Source organism: Dama dama, chromosome 10 (assembly GCF_033118175.1).
Source record: "Dama dama isolate Ldn47 chromosome 10, ASM3311817v1, whole genome shotgun sequence".
Taxonomy (NCBI): domain Eukaryota; kingdom Metazoa; phylum Chordata; class Mammalia; order Artiodactyla; family Cervidae; genus Dama; species Dama dama.
The window spans coordinates 25,849,152-25,870,658 of NC_083690.1; the positions used below are offsets into that span (position 1 = coordinate 25,849,152).

Below are 21,507 nucleotides of genomic sequence, written 5' to 3' on the forward strand. Positions count from 1 at the left end.
TGCAGGTTTAGCTGTTTAAGAGAGAATGGGTTAACTATGGCTTAGGTAAGTAAAAAGGAGGAAGAATGAAGAGTGAGGGCTTCCCTGGTGGCTCAGATGGTAAAGAACCCACCTGCAACGTAGGAGACCCGGGTTCGATCCCTGTGTCAGGAAGATCCCCTGATGAAGGGAATGGCAGACCACTCCAGTGTGCTTGCCTGGAGAAGTCCATGGGCAGAGGAGCGTGGCGGGCTACAGTCCATGGGATTGCAAAGAGTTGGACACGACTGAAAGACTAACGCCTTATGTAAGTAAAAAGGAGTAAGAATGGAGTGTGGAGGGACAAGGAACCCAGAGGACAGACCTTCGGGGTCTGGGGCGTGCTGTCACTTGGGGTGAACGGGACACGACCCCTCATGTTTTACTAGGTAGGTGAAACTTGCTCAGTTGTGTCCGACTCTTTGCGACCCCATGAACTGGAGTCCATGGAATTCTCCAGCCCAGAATACTGGAGTGGGTAGCCGTTTCCTTCTCCAGAGGATCTTTCCAACCCAGGGATTGAACCTAGGTCTCCCACATTGCAGGCGGAGTGTTTTACTAGGTAGTCAGTAAATCTTTTTTCTTCTAAACGTGAATTCCTTCCCACCCTGGGCATGCAGATTTTAATTTTCCATAGTTCCTACCCTGCCGAGTATTAACCAGGCCACTTTATATTACCTGCCTGGCCCTGAAGCCACCTGATCTCATAGCTTCTGGTCTACACTTCTGGTTTTGCAAACCCTGGGTGCAGAGCTTGGAACGGCAGAGAGCTACTTTGGATGGGGGCTAGCTGAGGGGGTGGATGGACACACAGACAGATTGATGGATGGGTGGGGGGAGGGAGGGAAGGAGGAAGTCATCCTTGTACAGGATGACTAGATGTGGGAATGTGGATCACAGAAATCCCCTCTCTCTACTGGAGAGCTGACTCCTCGCCCCTGTGTCCATTTCCTAGACATGTGTCCAAACTGTCCGTCCATTGGGGGACACAGGGAAGAAAGCAGACTTGACTGAGTCCTACTACATGCTTGTCCTTGGTGTTCTTCAGCTCATCTGGCCCTCCTGTGAGGGGGACAGTCTATCCCCATTTCTCAGATGAGAAAACCAAGGCTCTGGGACGGGAACATCAAGACTGGATCCCAACCCTACCTTCCTCCCACCATGAAATGCATTCACACATAATCAGCATCTGTATTTTCTGTTTACAAAGCAAATCCTATCCATTATTCTACTTGATTACCCCAGACCACCCCAAATGCTATTTTTTCACTTTAGAGTAAAAACGAATACAGAAGGAAGAAAAAAATGATGCTCAGACTTGGCCAGGTCTTGGCAGTGCTGGCGGGGAGGGTGGGGGGGGTTCACTCTCAGGACTCCGGACCCCATGCCTCCTGTCCTCTGCCCCGTCACCCTGGAGTCTGGCCTGGGGGCCAGGTCCCCGGCAGAGAGAAGCTGGAAACCCAAGGCTGCCAGGTGGGCCGGGCCGTGAGCTGCAGGTTAAAGTGAGAGGAGCTCTGATGGGCCTGAGACCTGGCCTGGGGGTGGGCCAGCCGTGACTGCGGGGGCATGTCCCATACTTGTGACTGTCACATGCAGTATTTCTAGATCTTTCCAGAGAAGACAGAGATCTGGATTGAAAAAATGTGAAACCTCCAATTTTAAAGAAATGTTGGTAACTAACTAAACAACCACAAAGAAACTGAGCTAAAGAGACCAGCTGTGGGCCGAATCCACGCTCCAGGCTTAGACCTCAGCAGCCTGTCGGCGTCGCAGGCCGTGCGCTCGGCCACAGGCCTGGCCTGGGCATGGCCGGACGCCTGTTAAGGGACAAGCCGGGGCCCGGCTGAGCGGGATGAAGGGTTTCGAGGCAGCGGCGTGTGGTGAAGCAGCTCCCGGGACGGGCCGAGCCAAGCTTACCCCCAGCACCCGCCTCTTCCTCGGGTTTTACTGACAACGTCTATTCCCGGCTGTTCCGTGGCTGAAAACAAGGAGCCCCTGGGGGTCAAAGATTCTTTAAGAAATATAAAACGAAATGCATTTTACTTCGCTTTAATTAAAAAAACATATAAATACATGCCAGGGTTTTTTTTCAATAAGGAAAGAGGCTGGAAAAAAAAAGACAAACCCCAAACCTACAGGGACTCCCCGTTTCCAGGTGGCAGGAGGCCTGCGGGTGGCTTGCAGGCTCAGCCCCGGCTCAGAGGTCCGGGGTCCTGCCTCCAGAGGAACAAGTGTCAGTGGCGGCCTTGGCAGGCGGTCACCCAGCCTGAACTCTATGACATGTCCCCATGAGGCCCTGTCCCTCAAGCACGGGGGGTTTCTGGGGAGCACAGAGAGTCCTCCATGATGGGGTAGCTGGAAGCTGGAACGTGAGTCTGCGTGGATGGGGCAGACTCCCGAGGCCCACAGCTCCTGACCCTCACTGGCCAGCGGGCAGATGTCCATAGAGAAGGCTCGGGGCCTGGGCAGGCGGCTCTGCTCCCAAAGGGCAGGATAGTTTCAGAAGCCCTTGGAGGACCAGGCCACTGGGGCCTTTCACTTACCACAACCCAGGATCCAGAGAGATTGGAAACAGGAGAGTAGGCGGGGAGCGGCATCTCCAAGCTCCCCCACCCAGCTCTGGGAGGACAAAGCAGTCCTCAAGGCCAGCCGCGGATGGGCTGGGAGCAGGCGGTCAGGCGGTCCTCCGACCAGAGTTCCAGGCCAGAAACCACAGTCGGGCTGGGCTGGGCTGGGCACACAGTGTTCCCGTGGGCGGGATGCAGGAACCCCTGGGTCCCGACCTTGTCAGGCCGCACCCCACAAGTGGGCAGAGGCCCCCCAGGAGAGAACACCCGGAGGGCTCGCCAGGACCACACGGGCCTCAGAGGTGGACCCACTTGTTCCAGTTGACCTCGTTGGGGAAGACGCGGCCTAGGCGGATGGTGCAGTCCAGCGTGGGCTCGTAGAACACCACAGGGCTCTCGTCCAGGCTTGGCGGTGCCTCTCCCACCGGCGGCTTAGAGAAGAGCGAGACGGCCGCGGGCTTTCTCAGCACGCACTTTTTAATGCAGCCCAGGGTCTCCAGCCCCTGAAATGGCACAGACCGGTTTCCAGGGGCATTTAAGGACCACGTCCTCTGTACCCAGAGCGGCCTCCCAGAACAGGCACAGGAGGGTGGCCTTGAAAGACGACCAGGGATTGACCAGATGGGTTTAAGCAAGAGCCCAGGGCGAGAGAGAGAAGGGCGTGGCCAGCATTTATACAGCTGGCCCGTGTTGAGCAGGGGCTGCAGACAGGCTTCCAGACGGGGTTGTTTGGCCCAGACCTGCTGCGACGTGCAGGGAACAGTGCACTGAACTTCCTGCTCTTGGTTCTGTCAAGGAGTTGGAACTCCTGTGTACACACGCTGGAGCCCAGGGTGGCCATCAAGCTGAGCTGCCCTTAGGAGACAGTGGGCACCTCACCAGCTCTCCCTGCCACTCGTGAGGGCTGATCACTCACCTACCTGCCGGTCCCTGTGGGCACATAAGCCCTTGAGCCCTGGTCTTGAGAAAGGGTCAGAGATAAGACCCCGGGGATGCTTCTAAGTAAGCCTAGGCAGCAGCTTGGGGCTGAAGGAGGGGAGGGATGGCCTGAGGCGGGAACCTGGGGCAGGGGTGGGGGCTGCAGGAGGCTGAGTGCTGAGAACCAGGGCTGGGCGCTGGCAGCTCTAAAGAGCAGATGCAGGAGGAAGGATATCAGCGTGGGGCTCGGCTGGTGCAATGGCCTCGGAGGGCAATGGGGCTGACCTCTCTGGGCAGGGGTCGGGAATAAGCTTTGGGGGTGGATACTAGGAGCACAAGACTCTTCTGAGGAGCTGGCTCTCTGCGAGGGGGCCAGTGTACCCTCGTGGGCTGAGCTGGTAATGCAGTGGCCGACCCCAGAGCTCAGCCAATGTGCCCACCGCCCCCCTCCCTCTTAGACCCAGAAAGGGGAAAGGTGCAGCGGGGGACGGGGACCTAGCGAGGACGCTCCCCGCTGAGAGACTCACCTGGAGCAGCTCCAGCACGGCCAGCGGCTGCAGGACGCCCCTGTAGTGCTGCAGCAGGCAGCTCTCGGGCACGCCGGGCCTGGTCATGATGTGGTACAGCACCGCCTCCATCATGCCCTTGACCACCGGCGTGTTCAGGCGGCCGTCCACGATGCGCCACGGGCGCCCGATGAAGCGCACGCTCTCACAGTCCCTGTGGGGGGACGGGGGTGGCGGAAACGGACATCAGGCTTAGAGGGGGAGGGGAGACAGCTGATTCCACGTGGCCCCCACCTCAGGAGACGGCCCGCTGCGGGGGCTGGGGACCACCTCCCTCCTATTCTTCTGCCTCCCGCTCTCCTGCCGCCTGCAGGGGTGGGCCCCAGCCCCCTCATCACCCCACACTGGTGAGGCAGGGAAGAGCCAGGACTTCTAGATTTACCAGCTCTCTCTGGGACATGATACAACCCGAAGGGTTTTTTTTTTTTTCTTTTGTAGGGAGGACATGACAGCACTCTTAACCTAGCAGCTAGTCCCCTCGTTTACCATACAGTGTAAATTCTGTTAATATAACTTCTTTTCTGCTTAAGCATTTGCATGATTATTGGTGCTTTGAAGTCAATTCTAAAATGTGCGAGTTATAAATGCAGAAGAAAAGAGTCAGCCTCCCAAACCAAACCTAACAAGGACCCCTGAACTGTTTTCTAAGGCTGAAAGTAGATTTCAGTTCCACCTTTGCTATAAGTTGACTCCAAACATCTGGAAGAAAATGGAAATGTCTGCATCTTTGTATTTATTACTTGCTATCTTAAAGCTTATTTTCATTAACAACAACAACAAAAATGGCCGCATCCCCTTCTGACCAAGCTCACAGGTCTGTATGCAGAAGCTCTGCTTCTGTGCTGTATTTGGGGGTTCCAGGCACACTTTTCTCAGAAGGTTTCCACTAAAAACTAAAGCAGTGACTGGTTTAGAAGTGTTAGTTGCTCAGTCATATCCAACTCTTTGCAACCCTGTGGACCGTAGCCCGCCAGGCTCCTCTGTCTATGGGATGCTCCAGGCAAGAATACTGCAGTGGGTTGCCATTCTCCAGGGGATCTTCCCAACCCAGGGATTGAACCCGAGTCTCTTGCAATGTAGGCAGATTCTTTACCGTCTGAGCTACCGGGGAAGCCTGACTGGTTTAGAAGGTTTTTACTAAAAACTAAAGCAGTGACGGGTCTGCCACACAGAGTCCCCAAGTGGGACACCCCAGACTGGCTGGACAGCTGGCTTTGACCATGGGACTGGGCCGCCCAACCTGAGCCAGGAGAACACGGGCCCTTCCAGCCAAGGCTGATGTACACAGTGTGGGAGGCGCCCCCTCAGACTCCCGTGACACCCACTGTTCCCAGCAGACGGGGCGCTATAGCCGTCAGCACTGCTGGCCTCATCCACCTCGGGCAACAATCGCCCGCCTGGTCCCTGGGGGCGGGGGGACTCACGGTCCCTCAGGTGTCTAAGACTCCCGGTCGAGAAGCGCTGTGCCTGACAAACTTTTGTTAAAGACCTCCAGGTAATAATCAACCCCGGACCTTGGGCGCCACCCTCTGAGGCTCTCACCGCCCCCTCCCAGCCCAGGCCGCCGGAGTCCGAGCCACACTCACCTTTCCCACGCCACCTGGGAGAGGTTGCCAGCTGCAGAACCGTCTGCCAGACCTGACAAGAGGGGAGAGGCGTGGGAGACTGCAGAGGCGGGACCCACCCATCTCTGCCTCCCCATTTATCCCACATGTCCTTCTGGGTCTGGCGGTAAGGTCGTGGGCACAGAGACAGCACCTCCCTCCTCGGGGCGGTGGAGTGTGGGGGCTGCACCCCCAGGACAGTATCAGATGGGCAGACAGCGGGGTGCCAGTCTGGGGGCTGTGCCTGGGGACGCCCCAGCCCCAGGGGAGCGAGCAAGTGCCTATCTTTCTCCAGAAGCCCTGAATACATAGCAGGGTATGTAAACCCCTGGGAGAACTCCAGCAGAGTAGAGGAAAGGGGTTGGGGGGGCACCTGCCAAGGCCCCTGCAAGGCGAGACCCTTCCCCTTCCAGCTTCCTGGTAAGGATGCCTCAGGAAATTCCTATTTCCAGAACCACAGGAGAGCCACATCCTTGTAATTAATGCAGAGGTAGGCTAAGGAGCACGAGGCCCCTGCCCTCTAGGGGCCAGACGAGCGTCAGCAGGCACGAGCCTCCCCCTCAAAGTCGAGGCCGAGGAAAGCTGACGGAAAGGCCCCTCTTGTGGCATCAGCAGGTTCCCTTCAGGCCCTGTGACAGAGAAGGGGTGGGTGGGGGAAGGCGGGGTGGGGACAGGGTTTGGTACCTCTGGGGTCTTCAGGGGTCTCTGGAAGCTGGGCCTGACAGCTCAGCTGCTCCTGGCCTGGGAAGCTGGGCACCCCGACACCCTCTTGGTCCCCTGGCCCGGTTTCCGATGCGCCTCCGTCCTCAGGAGCCACGAGCAGGGCAGGCGCCAGAGTTCCCAGCTCCTCTTCTGCTCTGGGCCCTGGGCTGGGGGCCGAGCGTATGTCCAGGAGTGCGGGCCTCTTCGCGGGGGGCTCCAGGGCACCCTTGGGGTCAGCACTCCCGCCCTGGCTGCTCGCGTCGGCACCGGCCCAGCTGCCTCGCCTCTTGGTGCTCTGAGAGGGTGGTGCCTGCCCCTCGCGGGGGTTGTCCTCGCTGGAAGGCCCCTCGGGGGGTCCGGCCCGGGGGTCTTCTCGGTGAGGGTCAGTGCCCTCCTCCTTGTCTTTCAGCCGCACGGAGTGCAGGAGCCAAGGATGCGCATTGGCCATGGTCACCAGGCGCGCAGTGCTCCCGCCGACTTCCAGCACCTGCTGGTGCTCCAGGAGGTCCTGGGGAAAGAGGAGACACAGGGGTCTGCAGGGAACCCCAGGGTCACTGGGGCTCGCTTCCCCTGCCTCGGTGTTTTAAGTGTCCTGAGCCAGTGGCCAGTCCACCTCCTTAGGGTAGGTGACCCTGCTTCCACTTCTCGGAGCCACAGCTGTGCCCTTAAAGCTGATGCAACCTTACCAGTCTCCTTCTGCCCAGCCAGCTCCTCCCAGACTCAACACCCGGGGGCCAAGTGCTTCTGCAAAAACACAGAGCCCGTGATGCCCCTCCCTCACCTGCCCTTTAAAAAATCCTTTGCCGAGACCCTTCAAGGAGCTCAGGGTTGTTAAGGCATGAGCTCATGTCTCCTGGTGTGGCCCTGCAATGAACCTTTCTCTGCTCCAAATCCTGTTGATTCAGTCTGTCTGGCCTCACTGCGTGTCGGGCACACGGACTTGTGCTAACAAAGCAGTGAGACTGTGGACCAGGGGCAGGGAGTCTGGAGACAGCAGAGAGCTGGGAGGACAAGGCCCGAGGCTCGGGTGCGGGGAGGCTCCAGCCAGCTCTGCTGAAGAAACAGGGCCCAGAGAGGATGGACGGACCTTCTAACTTTTAGGAGAAGCTAGGGTTTTAGGCAAAATCTCTGATCTTCAATGATGACAACCAATTCAACTTTTAGGAAAAAAATTCCACACACCCCAAACCAAGCCCACCCACAGTGTGCCTCTGGCCCGGGAGTTTCAATTCCTACTTTCGCTTCTGTGGGCTACCTGAGAGCACAGCTCACCTGGACGTAGTCTGTGAAGGTCCTGGTACGCTCACTGTCTGTCCTGGCCAAGGGGGAAAACTGTTTGGTCAGCTCCAGCAGGTCCACCCCAAAGCAACCGGCCGCTGCAATGGCCTCCTGGATCTCCAGGGCGGCGAACACGTCTCCGGGCTGGTACCCAGACAGCGCCACCTGGTGGACGAACTCCTCCAAGCTGCAGGTGTCCTCCTGGCTGTTTATCAGCCTCGTGAAGGTGTCAGGGAGGCAGGAGGGCCCCACCGTCAGCTCCTCCAGAGACGGGTCTGTGGAGACCGGGAGGACCAGCATCAGCCCAGAGAAGCCCCCTCCCCTCCCCAGACCAGTGCACAAGCGATGCCGAGGCAGGTGTGCTCCAACACAGACTCCCTGCTTTCCAAAAGTCAAGGGGTCGCTTTCTGGGTGAACCCCGGCAGTCAAGTTCCCGATACATGCCTCTGGGCCCTTGACTGCTGCCAACTGGATCCCCTGGGCCGTAAGGTTCTCCTGACGACAACTCACAGTGAAGGGAAGAAAGGCGGGGCTGGGGCCTCAGAACAGAGCCCTGGAGCTCCGGAAGGAGTGGGGGGCGGCCCTCCACTCCGGCTGCCTCGGGCCCACCCTTCCTGATGCTCACATGTTCAGGGCTTCTGAGACCCTGAGAGATACCCTGGGACTGCTCCATAAATTCCCACTTTTGCTTACACCTGCTAGGGCTGGTTTCTACTTCCTGGACAGGGTATCTCTGCTAAGACCACAGGTTGCCACATTTTTGCCCAGGCCAAGCTCCCGACACAGCATGGGATGCTGATCGTGTTTATGAAACTAGACACCCCAGACTTCCCTGGTGGTCCAGTGGATAAGAATCTGCCTGCCAAGGCAGGGGACACGGGTTTGAACCCTGGTCTGGGAAGATTCCACATGCCATGGAGCAACTAAGCCCATGTATCTCAACTACTGAGCCTGTGCTCTGCAACAAGAGACGCCACCACAATGAGAAGCCTCAGCACCACCACTGGAACAGCGCACAGAAAGCAATGCAGACGCGGTGCAGCCAAAAATAGACAAACGAGGTACAGGAAAGTAAGCTCCTCACCACACGGAAACGAAGGCAAACCAGGTGGGCTAGGAAAGGGAAGGGTGAGAAGCGCAGGGAGGAGGCCCTAACACTCTCATACGTGCAGCGAGGCGAGACTGCCTGACATCGAGGGTGCAGGAAACGGAGGTGAAATTAAGTCACTAATGTTTCAGAGGCAATTAATACAAGAACTCAAAAACGTGGAAAAAAAGGAGATAAGAGGTAATGAATATAAGTGGAATACTTTCATAGCAAGGGGTCAAAAGACTTAAGTAAAAAAGCCACACTGAGTGCTAACCACAGTAGGCACAGTCCACTCCCCAAGCAAGCAGGCACGTCGGCCGCACACCCACCCTCCACTGCCCCCCTCACCCCAGGTGGGCTGCTAAGGACAGGGGGCGTTTTCCTTTGCTTTCTGCTTTGGCTTGGTCAGCGGCGGCTTCCCCAGGCAGCCCTGGGAGCCTGGCCACGAGCTGGGGGTCTGGGCCTTGGGGCGGCACTCACCCGCGAGCATGAGCCTGGTGGGCTTGGGGGTGCAGCGCAGGCGGAACTTGACCAGGCAGGAGTTCACCACGATGTTGTCGTTGGGGCTGAGGTTGCGGTTGCTGACGATGCCGGGGACGCAGTAGCCCTTCATCAGCAGGTAGTTGGTGTGCGAGGCTTGGTGGGCCTTCACCTCGATGCTCCGGCGCTTGGCCCCCGAGCCTTCGTCCAGGTCTTCCTCTTCGTCCTCGTCCTCTTCCAAGGTGCTGTCCTTGCCTAGGCTAGGAGCAAACAACGGACCTGGGTGGTGGAGCCCGGCTGAGCCTTCTCTGCTGGTCTGGCCGCCCCCTCAGGGAGCAGTGCTCTGGCCCTGGATGCCCCCTGGCGTCTGCTGAAGTCAGGTCAGCATGGACCGGTGTCCAGATTACCCGCCTCATCCACCTTCCCATACTCCTCCCCTCTTACACCTGCATCTTTGCAAGGGCCGGTCCTTCTGCTTGGAAACCCTTCCCGGTCTCTGTCCAAAAGACATCCACTTGTCCAGTAAACCCCATTTCAGCTCTCAAGCCCTCAAGGAATGGTCCCGCTTCTCTGCCTCCATGCCCCTACTGGCCACACTGTTCTAGGTCCTTCTCTTTGGCCCGGCCCAGCCACCCACTCCTCTGGCTCCCCGGGTGTCTAGGGGCAGCAGCAGGAGGCGCTGCAGCGGATGCTCACTGCAATTCCCGGTTCACAGACCCGTGAGCTCCTGGGAACCACCGCTGAGACCCGGCTGTCTTGGTCCACACGATGCCAAGCACAGGGCAGAGAAACGCAGCATGCGTGTGTTGAGTGAATAAAAACCAGAATGAGTGGGCAAAGAAAACAGCAGACGCCCAGCCTGAGGGCAAGGGACAGTGCCTGTGGCCCTCACCTCTTAATGACCTCGTTCTCCACCATGGAGCTGTCCACCACGACAATCTGCTCTGGGATCCTGACGTCCACGGAAACCAGGCCCAGGGAGAAAAGGATCAGGGCGGTCACGCAGTTTCCTCCCGGGCCGTCCAAGGAGAATGCCACTAGGTCGCTTGCGGGCTCGCTACAGTTCTGGTCTTTGAAGGAGAAGTGATCGGCCTGGTCCTGCTTGCCCGCAGCCAGGAGTCTGCTGAAGAACCGGAACGATTCTGTGCAGACGGTGCTCGGAAACCGCCACGTGAAAATCCTAAGACAGGAAGAGAAGGGCTTTCTGAGCTCGGGGTGCCGGAGGCCTGGGGGTGGACGGGCTGCGGGCGTTTCCAATCCTGCCGCCGATGCTGAGCATGTTGGCTTCTCGCCAGAAGCCCTCTTTCCATCTCAGATGAAGGTGCTGCTCAGCTGAGCGCCTTCAAGGAGGGGCTGTGACTTTTCACCTGAGCCAACACTCTAAGCCCCTCGGTGCTGAACTGGGGAAGATGAATGCGCGTCTGTCATCATCTTTACACAAGGCGAGCCCTGAACCCCTCTGGAGGGGAGGGGACAGGCGTGTATTCAGTCTGTCTCCACTCAACGCCTGCACGCAAGTCCTCGCCTCCATTCAGAGGGGTGACTCTCATTCCCCGTGACAATGCCCTCTTGCCGATGAGCCACAAACCAGGTCTGAACACGATGGCTTCCGAAGGAAGTGGCTCAGCCCACAGGTCAGGCGGCCTGGTACAGCTGAGCCGTGGGGACTAGGCACTGAGATCACACCCAACCAGGAGGGTGCACTTTTACCGGGTCTAATTGTTGGACGCTCATTTCACCCAACTTGCTGCGAAAAAAGGAAACAAACTACCAGCAGAACTGGTAAATGCCCTCCTACGAGAGACCGCCGGCAGGAACCTTATTCCCAGACAAGGAAGGACGGGCGCTGATGAGAAACCTGGTCCCGGAGGCCGGGTCTTGCACAGGAGGCCACAAAGGGCCCAGGCCACCCTGCCCACTGATGAAGAGGGACACCTGTCACTTCTGCTCACCTGCGCTCCCTCTGCCGACAGGCCCCGCCCTCCCTGCTCACCTGTGGTAGGCCTGGGACAACTGGTAGGACATGGGCGCGAAGGGCAGAGCGCGGTTCTTCTTGGGGCCCAGCGTGTGGTTGACCCGGCGCCGGTTGACCAGGCTCCTCCGCTGGTAGTCCACGAAGGCCTTCACCAGGACCTGCTCCTTGTAGTCCCGGTACAGGCGGAAGGTCTGCAACACAGCAGGCTGGGCATGAGTGGGGCTCTCCAGCCAGCAGGACGCGGGGGTGGGAAGTGGATACACAGAAGCCATGGCTGATCATCCACAGAGGAAGGCTGCTGGTGGGGGGCGGGGGGGCGGCTGGAGCAGCTGGGAGGCCGGAACGGACACTTGGGGTGCGGTGGGAGAGAGCCTGGAAGAAGCCCGCAGCCCCGTGGTCAGCCTTGACCCACCAGCACGTCCCCTTAGAGAGCGCAGAGGACAGACAGGCGGGAAAGGCAGGCTACACCCGCGCCTACTGCTCTGGATGTATGGATGCTGGGAGCCAACACAGGATCATCTCTGATACCGGGTATCCTTCAGCTCCCACCTGAGCCACTGGCAGATCTGCTGGGGTCAGTCTACTCTGAGTACGTTCCAGACGCATCTAGGCTGTGCCACCTACAGCCACCGTCTGTCTGGGTCACGCCACGTCGCTTCTCCCTGTGACTGCCTGCTCTTCTGCCTTCTACCCGCGGCCCCCTGCCCCCACCTCTGACCGCTCTGCACGGCAGGCAATGTAGCCCTTTTATGCCTACATTGGACCACATGTCCTTCCCTGACTCGAAAGCCCTGATGGCTTCCCTCTGCAGGGGGACCACCCAGTCCTAACACTGGACCCTCAAAGAATTCCCTGACCTCATCCCTGTGACCTCCTGCTCCTTGCTGCCAGGGGTGGGGGTCCCTGGAGAAAGGTTCTGAGTCCTGCTTGGGGTCAGGCGCCCTCTCTCGTGCGTCTTTCCATGCTCTGGGGAAGTCAGGGAGAGTGACAGCCCTTTGGCGCCACTGTTACAGTCCAGGCCCCACCTGGAAATAGAGCTGGAGGAAGGGAAAGTGAGGCTGGGACAAGGCCCCACTGGGACACGGGGACCAGGCTCCTGCTGCACCCTGGGGGCTGGACTTTCTCGTGTGACGGGTGGTTGGACCCACCCCTGGGGTTGTGCCAGCTCTAACTCCTACTTGGCAGGAGAGCTTGTCGGGGTCCTGCCCCCTCAACTCTGGTCTACGGTCTCCGGAGGTGGGACTTGGGGTCCATGTGCTATAAGAGCTCTCCAGTTGACTCTGAGACACCCTAAAGTTTGGGACAGCATCCAACTAAACGGATCAGTGGGATAAGAAACAACACCAGCCCTTTGTTCTCTAGTTTCTTTCTTCAGGTTCTAAACTGGCTTGATTTGGTCATGTAAGCTATAGGAGCTGAGTTTTAGGTTTAGAGATTAAATACAAACGTAGATAAGCGCTACTTGGAACACACTTTTATGATCATTAAAAACAAGAGAAGGGCTTCTCTGGTGGCTCAGTGGTAATGCAGGGGACATGGGTTTGATCCCTGGTCCGGGAAGATTCCACATGCTTCAGAGCAACTAAGCCCGTGAGCCCCAATTGTTGAGCCTGTGCTCCAGAGCCCGGGAGTGACGAGTGCTGAGCCTACGTGCCGCAACTACTGAAGCCCACGCGTCCTAGAGCCTGTGCTCTGCAACGAGAAGCGTGCTTACTGCAATCAGAGAGAAGCCCACACAGCAATGAAGACCCAGCACAGCCAAAAAAAAAGAAAAGGAAGCATGGGTTCGGGAAGCAGACTCCTCTCCACTGGGGCCTTGGAGCCACACAGACTCAGGTTTGATGAATGAGCTCTGGGATCTTGGGCATGGGCTTTTTAACTTCTCTGAGCCAAGTTTTCACACCTATAAAGTACAAATCCCACCACTTTCCCAGGCTCAGCGCAGGGTTAAGGAGATCTGCCTTCTCTTTCATCCTCATTCAGCTACAATCCAAGCAGCATCACAGTTCTAGTATGCTCTCAGGAGATGTGTAAGACTCAATGCCCGTAGAAAGGCAGCTTTCCCACCGGGTGACATTATCTAACAATCAAAATATGTTGACACTTGCCCATTATAATTGGAAAAGATATGCTGTGTAGCCCAATTAGTTTCTCAGCTCTTTTGTCATGGCTCATTTCTCCTCCTGCCTAATTGTCTGCCTTCAACATTAGATTCAAAACCTCAGCCCTGGGAGGGATTCTGGAGGTCACCAGATCCTGTGCCCATACTTCAGTGAACAGGGGGTTCTTCCCTGGCACTCCAGTGATGAGGACTCAGCCCTTTCACTGCAGTGGCCCAGGTTCAATCCTTGGTCAGGGAACTACTAAATCCCGCTAGCCACATGGTAACACAAACAAACAAAAAAAGATGAATGAAGATTTGGCTGGAGCCGCGCGGGGCAAACAGGTCCCCTGAGACCTCACAGCTAAGAAGAGAAAGAGGAGAAATCTCAAGGGTCCCCAGCCCAGGAAGGGCCCCAAGTCCCAGAGCACTGCTGCAAAGCTGACGCTGTGTCCCCAGCACCCACCTGGAACGACTGGCAGATCTCCATCTGTCTGTCCGAGAGGGCCAGCGTGCTCTGGATCAGGTTCTGGAGCACCAGGAAGTGGATGTCATCCACGCTGCAAGAAATGGGGCGACATGGCCACGTGAGATGGGGGGCGGGTGCAACAGGGCCAGGTGAGTCCACAGGCCCTGCTGGTAGATTCCACCTCAAAACCTCAAATAATTTAGTCTCCATGGGCCCCACCACTCATCCTGCTGGTAGATTCCACCTCAAAAAACCTTTCCAGTCTCCCGACAGTGATACAAATGTTCCAACTAGTCATAAACCCAAACAAAAGGAATGAATGGTGGTTTTTACCCCTTACTGACTGGTCCATTTTCAAAGGGAGAAAGTTTCATTCTAGTGGGTGAGGGGTGACGTAACCCAGAAACAGGTTTTCATGACAACAAACACGTGTGGTTAGTGCTTCCATATCTTTTTTTATCCAAGTTCATTTATATCATTTTTTAAACTTTTTACTTTTTATTGGCGTATAAGATGAGATGGTTGGATGGCATCATCAACTCAATGCACATGAGTCTGAGCAAACTCAGGGAGATGGTGAAGAACAGAGAAGCCTGGCGTAAGCCTGGTAGGTAAGAGTTGGGACATGATTTAGCGGCTGAACAAGAACAACATAGTCGATTAGCGACGTTGTGATAGGTGAACAGCAAAGGGATTCAGCCATGTATATTTCTCATCCAATTTTAAACAACTGTTTCTCCAATGAGAACAGGCTTTTCATTGAATACAGAGCTAAAAATCAAATACTGATTATCCAAGATGGAAAGAAAAGGCTGAGTTTTCTAACCCCAACTTTCCCTCTGAAGTTCATGGGCTAGGAGTTCACACCCCTGCTCCAACCCGTCCTCAGACTGGGCTGGTGACAGGCGAGGTAAGGGGTTGGCATGCTTTTCCCATGAAGGGCCAAATAATTTAGTCTCCATGGGCCCCATGGTTTCTGCTGCAGCCACTCCACTCTGATGTTCCATTGTGAAAGCAGCGCAGACCACACATGGAACGGGTGTGGCTGTGTTCCAATAATGCTCTATTTCCAGAAATAGGCGCCAGGCTAGATTCGGCCCTAGCTGACCCCTGAGCCAGGCTGCAGGCAACCCAATGAGGCGGCCGAGGAAAAGGCACCGGGCCTGTCAGTTGCTATTGTTCTTTAGTCACTAGTCACGTCCGACTCTGCGACCCCATAGACTGTAGCCCCACCAGGCTCCTCTGTCCATGGGATTCTCCAGGCAAGAATACTGGAGTGGGTTGTCATTTCCTTCTCCAGGGGCTCTTTCCGACCCAGCGATCAAACTGGCGTCTCCTGCATTGGCAGGCAGATTCTTTACCACTGAGCCACCTGGAAAGCTTCGGGCCTGTCAGTACTTGCCTCTTAAGTTCATCCTCTTTCATGACTTGATCTTTTCTGTCTCCAATCACCAAAACTCGGTATCTGCGTAGGAAACAGAAGTGCTTGTCAAGGGAACCCAGCTGACCTTCCTGAGCCAAGGTGATGCTCGAGTGAGATGGCTACTGATCGGCTAAACATTGGAAAAAGATAACTGCTAAACTCCCTAAAATTCAAACTCATACATGTAAATTAAAATGAGAAAACACTGCGTTCTGCCCAATGAATGAGTGTGTTGTAAGAAAGAAGGTCGGGGAAATGAGGAATGTTCGATCACTGCAATCGGAGCAATAAGGAGATATGTAAAGTTGCAGACAGTGACTGTTAACTGTTACCGGAGGAGGACAGCCAGCTGCGGGCTCATCACGATGAACAGCAAGCACAGGAAGGAGACGGGAATAAACAACCCCACAGGGGAGGGGCTGTATTAGGTGACCGTGTTACACATTATCTCCCCATCTATTTTTTCTGAGCTCCATGAAATTTTTAAATTAAAAAAAATTTTGGGGGGCCACACCATGTGGCACGTGGCATCCTAATTCCCCAACCAGGGACTGAACCTGTGCCCCCTGCATGGGAAGCATGGAGCCTCAACTACTGGGCTGCCAGGGAAGTCCCCCTGAGATCCAAGTAATACTGTTTTACTGTGTTTGGACCAGGCAAATAAATATAAAAATAAATCACAGAACTCTATGGTCATTTATTTGTAAGTCACATCTTTGGCTTCTACAGCACTAAGGTAAAAAATCATCTTTGCAATAGTAAATTCTTCCTAAAATTTAGCAAGAAGACAAAACACCTTTTCAGAAAAATGTGAACTGGTTTTAGTCAAATGAGAAAATATTTGGAGCCATTTTTCTCTTTTACTTTGCCTGCCAGAACGCTCAAGATCAAATCTAGTGGTCAGCTGTTACAGCTGGAACTTTTTTCTTTCCTCTAGATGGGTCATGAACTCACCTTTACAAATCTTTGTCTTCTTTAAGAACTAAAAGTTGGCCCATGCGTTTAGTAAAAACATGTGGGGATAGAAATTACAGGTAGGTAAAACAGGCTGCCTGAAACACCTTCACAACCGAAGAGAAACCACAGCACTTAGGAGTTCTGGGTAAGAGTTTGCAGCAAAAGTAAAATCTATAAGCGACTACAGAGCGCTCCTTGGCCCTGGCACACGGCGGGCACGACACGAGCTACTTGCTGGGTGAATGAAAGGCTGAGACCCCCAACTGAAACACAGAGGGCTGGCTGCAGAGGTATCACGCAGCTCACAGCGGGATCCGACAGAGGGACGGCATCTCTAGGGAAAGAAATGTGGAAATACAGGGGCCACAGGGACTATGCCGATGAGTATGGTGAAGAGAATGGATTCACGTTTGGATGGGGCAGCAGAAACAGGCCTGGTTCAACAGCACTCAAGATTTTAAAATTGCACAGTTTCTGGGAAGCTCAAGTGTGTTCCTCTCCAGGTGCCCAGGGGCGGAGCTGGAAAGAGCAGGGGCTCTGGGGTCAGACCCACTTAAGTTCAAATCTTGGCCTGGGGCATACTAGTACCGTGACCGTGGGAAGCTTAGTACATCTCAGGGTTTCCTTGTGTATAAAATAAGCAATCTTAACAAAAGCACTCCAATGTCTGAGCAAGCCCAAAGTGAGTCAGAGCAGGGCCACCCCGGAATGGAAGGGAGCGCCCTGTGGGGTGTAGGGGATGGCAGTGTCTCCCCATTTCCAAGTCCCCTGGAAGAGGAGACGAGGGGGCGCAGAGTCAGAGGAGCAGAGGGTGCACTGCCCGGTCAGGTGAATGGCTGGTGGGGGACACACCTGTCTCCCGTGACGCACGCTCTTGCCCCAAGATCACACAGGACCTTCCTGGAGGAGCCTTACCTGGCAAACAGCTCCTCAAGCGTGTCTGGGATTTCAAGGTTTGGATTCTTTAGGGCTGAACTGAACTTCTCTCTAAGCTTCGCCACAAATTCTTTAAACTCGCTGGCACAAACCTGTCGATGTGAGAGAATGAGATGTTAAGCCCTTTCTCTTCTTGAAGGGAGGTGTCACTAAGACACACAGGAAAATCCTGGAGCAAACGCCTGGGGCAGCGTGCCCCCAGAAACCCAGAGAGAAACGCTGTCTCCTGTGCCCTCCTGTCTCCCCAAAACCACTGGGAAGGTGCCAGGTGCTCACCACTTCAGAGATGGCAGGGCCTTACACCTGCACCGCCAGCGATTGCCCCCAAGCCCCAACCACATCCCAAGGAGTCCCTCCAATCAGCAGGCCTGTGTCCCCTCATCTCCTCCCTCCCTGCCACTGTGACTCACCTGTGCACGTCGGCCTCCATCCCCACACTCAACAGAGAACCCCAAGCCAGCCCCTCCTCCTCTGTACCCACCCCACGTCCATCTAAGACCAGACCCGGATCACAGCGTGGCCCCTCACTGCCTCGCCACCCGAGGCTCGTGCCTCTGAGTCCTCCTCCACTGTGTGGCCGGCAAACCCACCCTGTCACCCTGCCAGCCGGCGTCCAGGGCTACAGGACAGGTTCATGCTCTTTCCTGATGCCTCTCGCTGCAGCCCTTCTATGGGGCACCTCGCCCCTCTTCCTTCTCTGCCCTTCCTTGGCTGGTCCCACGTCTCTACGGGCGGGGCTCAGTAGCCACAGACATGAAAGGCCCTGTGTGATCACTTCCTTCACCCCACGCTTCCCCAGCGGTGGAGCCACCCCACGTGTTGTGGGCAGGCAGCCTGCCCAGCCTCAGGGGTGAGTCAGGACAGACCTTCGGAAACGGCTGTCCCCCCCTCCCTTGACACAATGGCTCTCTCCCCACTTCTTCCTGCCTTGGGATTCTGCAGTGAGATGTCAGCTTCAGCAGCTACCTGGCAGCCAGGAGGTGACCAGCTTGAAGACAGAAAGCTGACCCCCGGGGATGGGGAGTGAGTGACAGAATGAACCTGGGACCCTGAAGACGTTTCTGCTCTGCTGCAGCTGTGTGGGACAGCCTTCTTCCAGGCTGCTTAGCACATGGGGGTGAAAAAGCCATAAGTCAGTGTTAGGTTTTCTTCTGTCACCTGCATCAGCAGCACTCCTAATTCTCCCCCTGAGACCTCAGCAGCCTGGGCTTTCCTCTTTTGGGGTGGCTGCACTGTTCTGCGGTGTCCACTTCTCTGCCTGACTCACTGGCCTCGGCTGGCGCCAAGGCTGGACACGCACACAGCGGAGTCCAGTGCCGGCTCAACGAATGAGGGGTAAGCAGACCGTGAGCCACACGGCAGAGGAGCCTGGGTCTGGAAACACAGCTTCCTTCCTCATCAGTCCCTGTCCCAGCCCCACCCAGAGAAAACTCAGACAGAAAACTCATTGCCTATCCATGAGCTTTCCGGGAGTCTAGCTGTTTGTAATTTCTGAAGAGCTGCCCTATTTTCTTAACAGAATAGACCCAAGGCACAGCAGCATTGCCAAGAGGCAAGCCAAATTCTAATCGTCTTTAAAAAAACTGATGCTGGAGCCAGATCAAGAGAGGTTCACAGCCAAAAACCTGACAAGTCAATTTCCCAAACTTGCGCGGGAAAAGTCCAGGTCTGCAAGGCTGGCAGAGGCACCATGGGACCTAGAGGACCAGACCTCTGGGTCTGGAAACCTAGAAACCCCAGTCTCAAGACAGGGTGCACCCAGGTACCGCACGGCACCCACCTTTGGGTTTCCGTAGTCACCTTTCCGACTCAGGAACTCCCCGACAAGCGCCTTATCCTGGTACACCTCGGCGAGGCAGACCCTGCAGGAAAACGGACCACAGGGAAGTCTGGGCACTACAACCATGCCCACGTTCAGAACCACTGAAGATTTCTAACACTGCTGGTGTCGGCCAATCATGACGTGTGACTGCTGTGTGCCGGCTGGGTGACCACAGCTTTCAAAAATGAAGGGTTTGGGGTCAGCCTGTTACCGCTTACACTTCACACCTCGGCTTCTCCAAGCTCCCACCCTCCTGCCCCTCACAGGGGTTTGGGCAGGACCCTGGGAGAGATCTATGTGGAAGCGTATCATAAGCTTAAAAATAGGCCCCAGGGGTTGGTATTATGAGCTCCAGGCTCCTCCATCACCCTTTGTCCACCACACACATCTTCACATCTCCATGGTGACAGGACAGTCTGACCCGCCCACCAGGAAACAGAGGGAAAGACAACCAGTGTTTGCTGAGTTCCTGGGAGACGGGCACTTCTGACCCTCATAAGGAGCTTGTAAGGTAGAGGCTATCATTCCATTTCGTGGCTTGGTGAGCTGTAGGGACCCCTGCCCCCGAGGTCACACAGAGGCCAAGGGCCAGGGGGAACAGGTGTGGTTACTATCAGTATCGCCCGGCTCACAGGTGGGGAAACAGCCTCTGAGGTAAGCGCCCCGGCCTAGGCCCCACGGCTCTGAACTGCGGTGAGGACGGAGACTCAGGCCTGCAAGCCCTCTAGTTCCCCTGCCCCAGCTGCTGCAGGACAAGAGGAAGAGCGTCAGGAGGGGGCCGGGAAGCCCAAGTCCCAGACCACACTCACTGCAGCTCTCTATCACCCAGTCAGCTCCCATCCTCTCTATGGGCCTGTTTCCATTTGGGGAAAAAAAGAGGACTTTGGATTAGCGGATCACAGCCCTTTCTGATAGAACGTTTGAGCATCCATGCGCTGGGCAAGCGGCTTCACATAGGGAGGCCCCTTGGTGCGTCTAACCCAGTGGTTCTCATCAGGAGCAATCTGGGCCCCATGGGAGACATGTGAAGACACTGTTCATTGTCACAGTTGGGGAGGGGGGATTGCTACTGGTGCCTAGTGGGTGGAGACACGGATGCTGTTAGACATCCCACAGAGCACAAGATGCCCCACAACAAATGATCCGGCCCCACGTGTCAGCAGTGCTGAGACCCAGAAGCCCGGAAGAGCTGAGTCTCCTCCGCGATCCAGGGCAGGGTTGCCTCTCCTCCAAGCTGGCTGACTGCACATGGCCCAGGGCTTGGGATCAACCTGGAGCCAAGCCTTCCCACTGACCCATGGCACGGGCATCAGCTGGTGGAAGCAGTTTCTCCCAACCCTGCTCGGGTCCCCTCTGGCCCCACCCTCCTGCTGGCCGCAACTACAGAGAACAGCTCCAGCTTCACAAGGCATCCTGAAGTCTAAACAACACCCTACATGCAAGTGCCCGGAATCACACCCGGCCCCCCGGATCAAGGACCACCTCACAAACAGCCTCCAAAACACATCTGATGTGCTCCTGGAAGACTCAGACTTTATCCACCTGGATTCTACAGCTGACTCTTATGCAGATGGGATGAAAAAGAGGAAAGAACAAGCGAGAAGCCCGGGGATACCCTCGACGTGGAGTTCCGGAAGTTCAAAGGCGGCTTACTTGTAGTTCAGATAGGCTTGTGGGTTTTTGATTATGTAGCGAGCTCTTCGTCCAACCGACAGGGAGGTTTTATCCAGGGACTCTTCCAAGGTCGAGTGCAGGATGTCCCGCACGACCTGCCAGGGGACGAACGGGCCCTTCACCTGGATCAGACACAAGCCGAGACGGAAGGTCAGTGGCCCCGGAGCCCACGGCACCGGTCACTGGTGTGAGGGAGGGGGAGTCAGCCTGTGGAGCCCGTTCCCTCAGCGGATACACAACTCGGCCACAATTACTGGGCACTGACCACAGGCCTGGCCCCGAGTGGGGGCTGGGAAGAGAGCAGTAGGACACAGCCTCGACGTCCAGTGGGAAGTGTCTCTTGGAGACTAACAGAGGTGCCTGGAGGGTGCTGGGTAACACTGACTGGAAGGCAATGTTAGGGGAGGTCAGGAGGTCTGTGACATGGTTTGTGGAGGTCTGTGCTCAGAAACGCTGTGTGCGGCGCCTGAGGTCACACTGATAGAAACAGAACGCACCGAGTCCCAGGCTCAGGGCCCCTCTCAGGGAACACACGCGGGAAGGCAGAGCCCAGGCGAGGAAGGGGCGTGATGACAAGGTTTTTCCTTAGTGCCTGAGCATGAGGGCGCCAGGGAGTCTGGTGTGAGCTGAAGTGAGTGAGCGGAGGGTCCATGCAGGCCTCTCCCATCATCACAGTGAAGAGACAAGGGCCAGGAATGAAGGATAGCAACACGCCTTCAGGTTCCTCCTGGCAGAAGGGGCTGGGTTGGAATTTAGGAACGCACAAAGGGGTAAGAAAATGATCAAGCAAAGGGATTTAATGAGCTTAAATTAAAGGCAGAGAGCAACCAGGACACGTAGCCTCTGGGTGGGTTTCTCTTGGCCAGCACGGCAGGACAGCAAACACTGACTATGCTGTGAAGCGGCCACACCCGCTCTGCCTGGTGC

The 21,507-nt window shown here is 56.1% G+C and overlaps 1 protein-coding gene across 2 annotated transcripts in view; it reads right to left on the reverse strand.

The window, feature by feature from the left end:
- Positions 1-2,051: 2,051 nt before the first annotated feature.
- Positions 2,052-21,507, reverse strand: part of GTF3C1 (general transcription factor IIIC subunit 1) — a 77,820-nt gene continuing 58,364 nt past the window's right edge. For both annotated transcript variants that reach the window (XM_061153069.1, XM_061153070.1), the window contains 13 exons: positions 20,560-20,702; positions 18,865-18,946; positions 17,064-17,176; positions 15,171-15,233; positions 13,766-13,859; positions 11,217-11,389; positions 10,116-10,403; positions 9,224-9,483; positions 7,648-7,928; positions 6,358-6,883; positions 5,656-5,707; positions 4,031-4,223; positions 2,052-3,088 (listed from right to left, as the gene is read on the reverse strand). In XM_061153069.1, the coding sequence (XP_061009052.1) occupies positions 2,882-3,088; positions 4,031-4,223; positions 5,656-5,707; positions 6,358-6,883; positions 7,648-7,928; positions 9,224-9,483; positions 10,116-10,403; positions 11,217-11,389; positions 13,766-13,859; positions 15,171-15,233; positions 17,064-17,176; positions 18,865-18,946; positions 20,560-20,702 (2,475 nt within the window). In that variant the 3' untranslated portion in view covers positions 2,052-2,881. The remainder of the gene's footprint in view (positions 3,089-4,030; positions 4,224-5,655; positions 5,708-6,357; positions 6,884-7,647; positions 7,929-9,223; positions 9,484-10,115; positions 10,404-11,216; positions 11,390-13,765; positions 13,860-15,170; positions 15,234-17,063; positions 17,177-18,864; positions 18,947-20,559; positions 20,703-21,507) is intronic.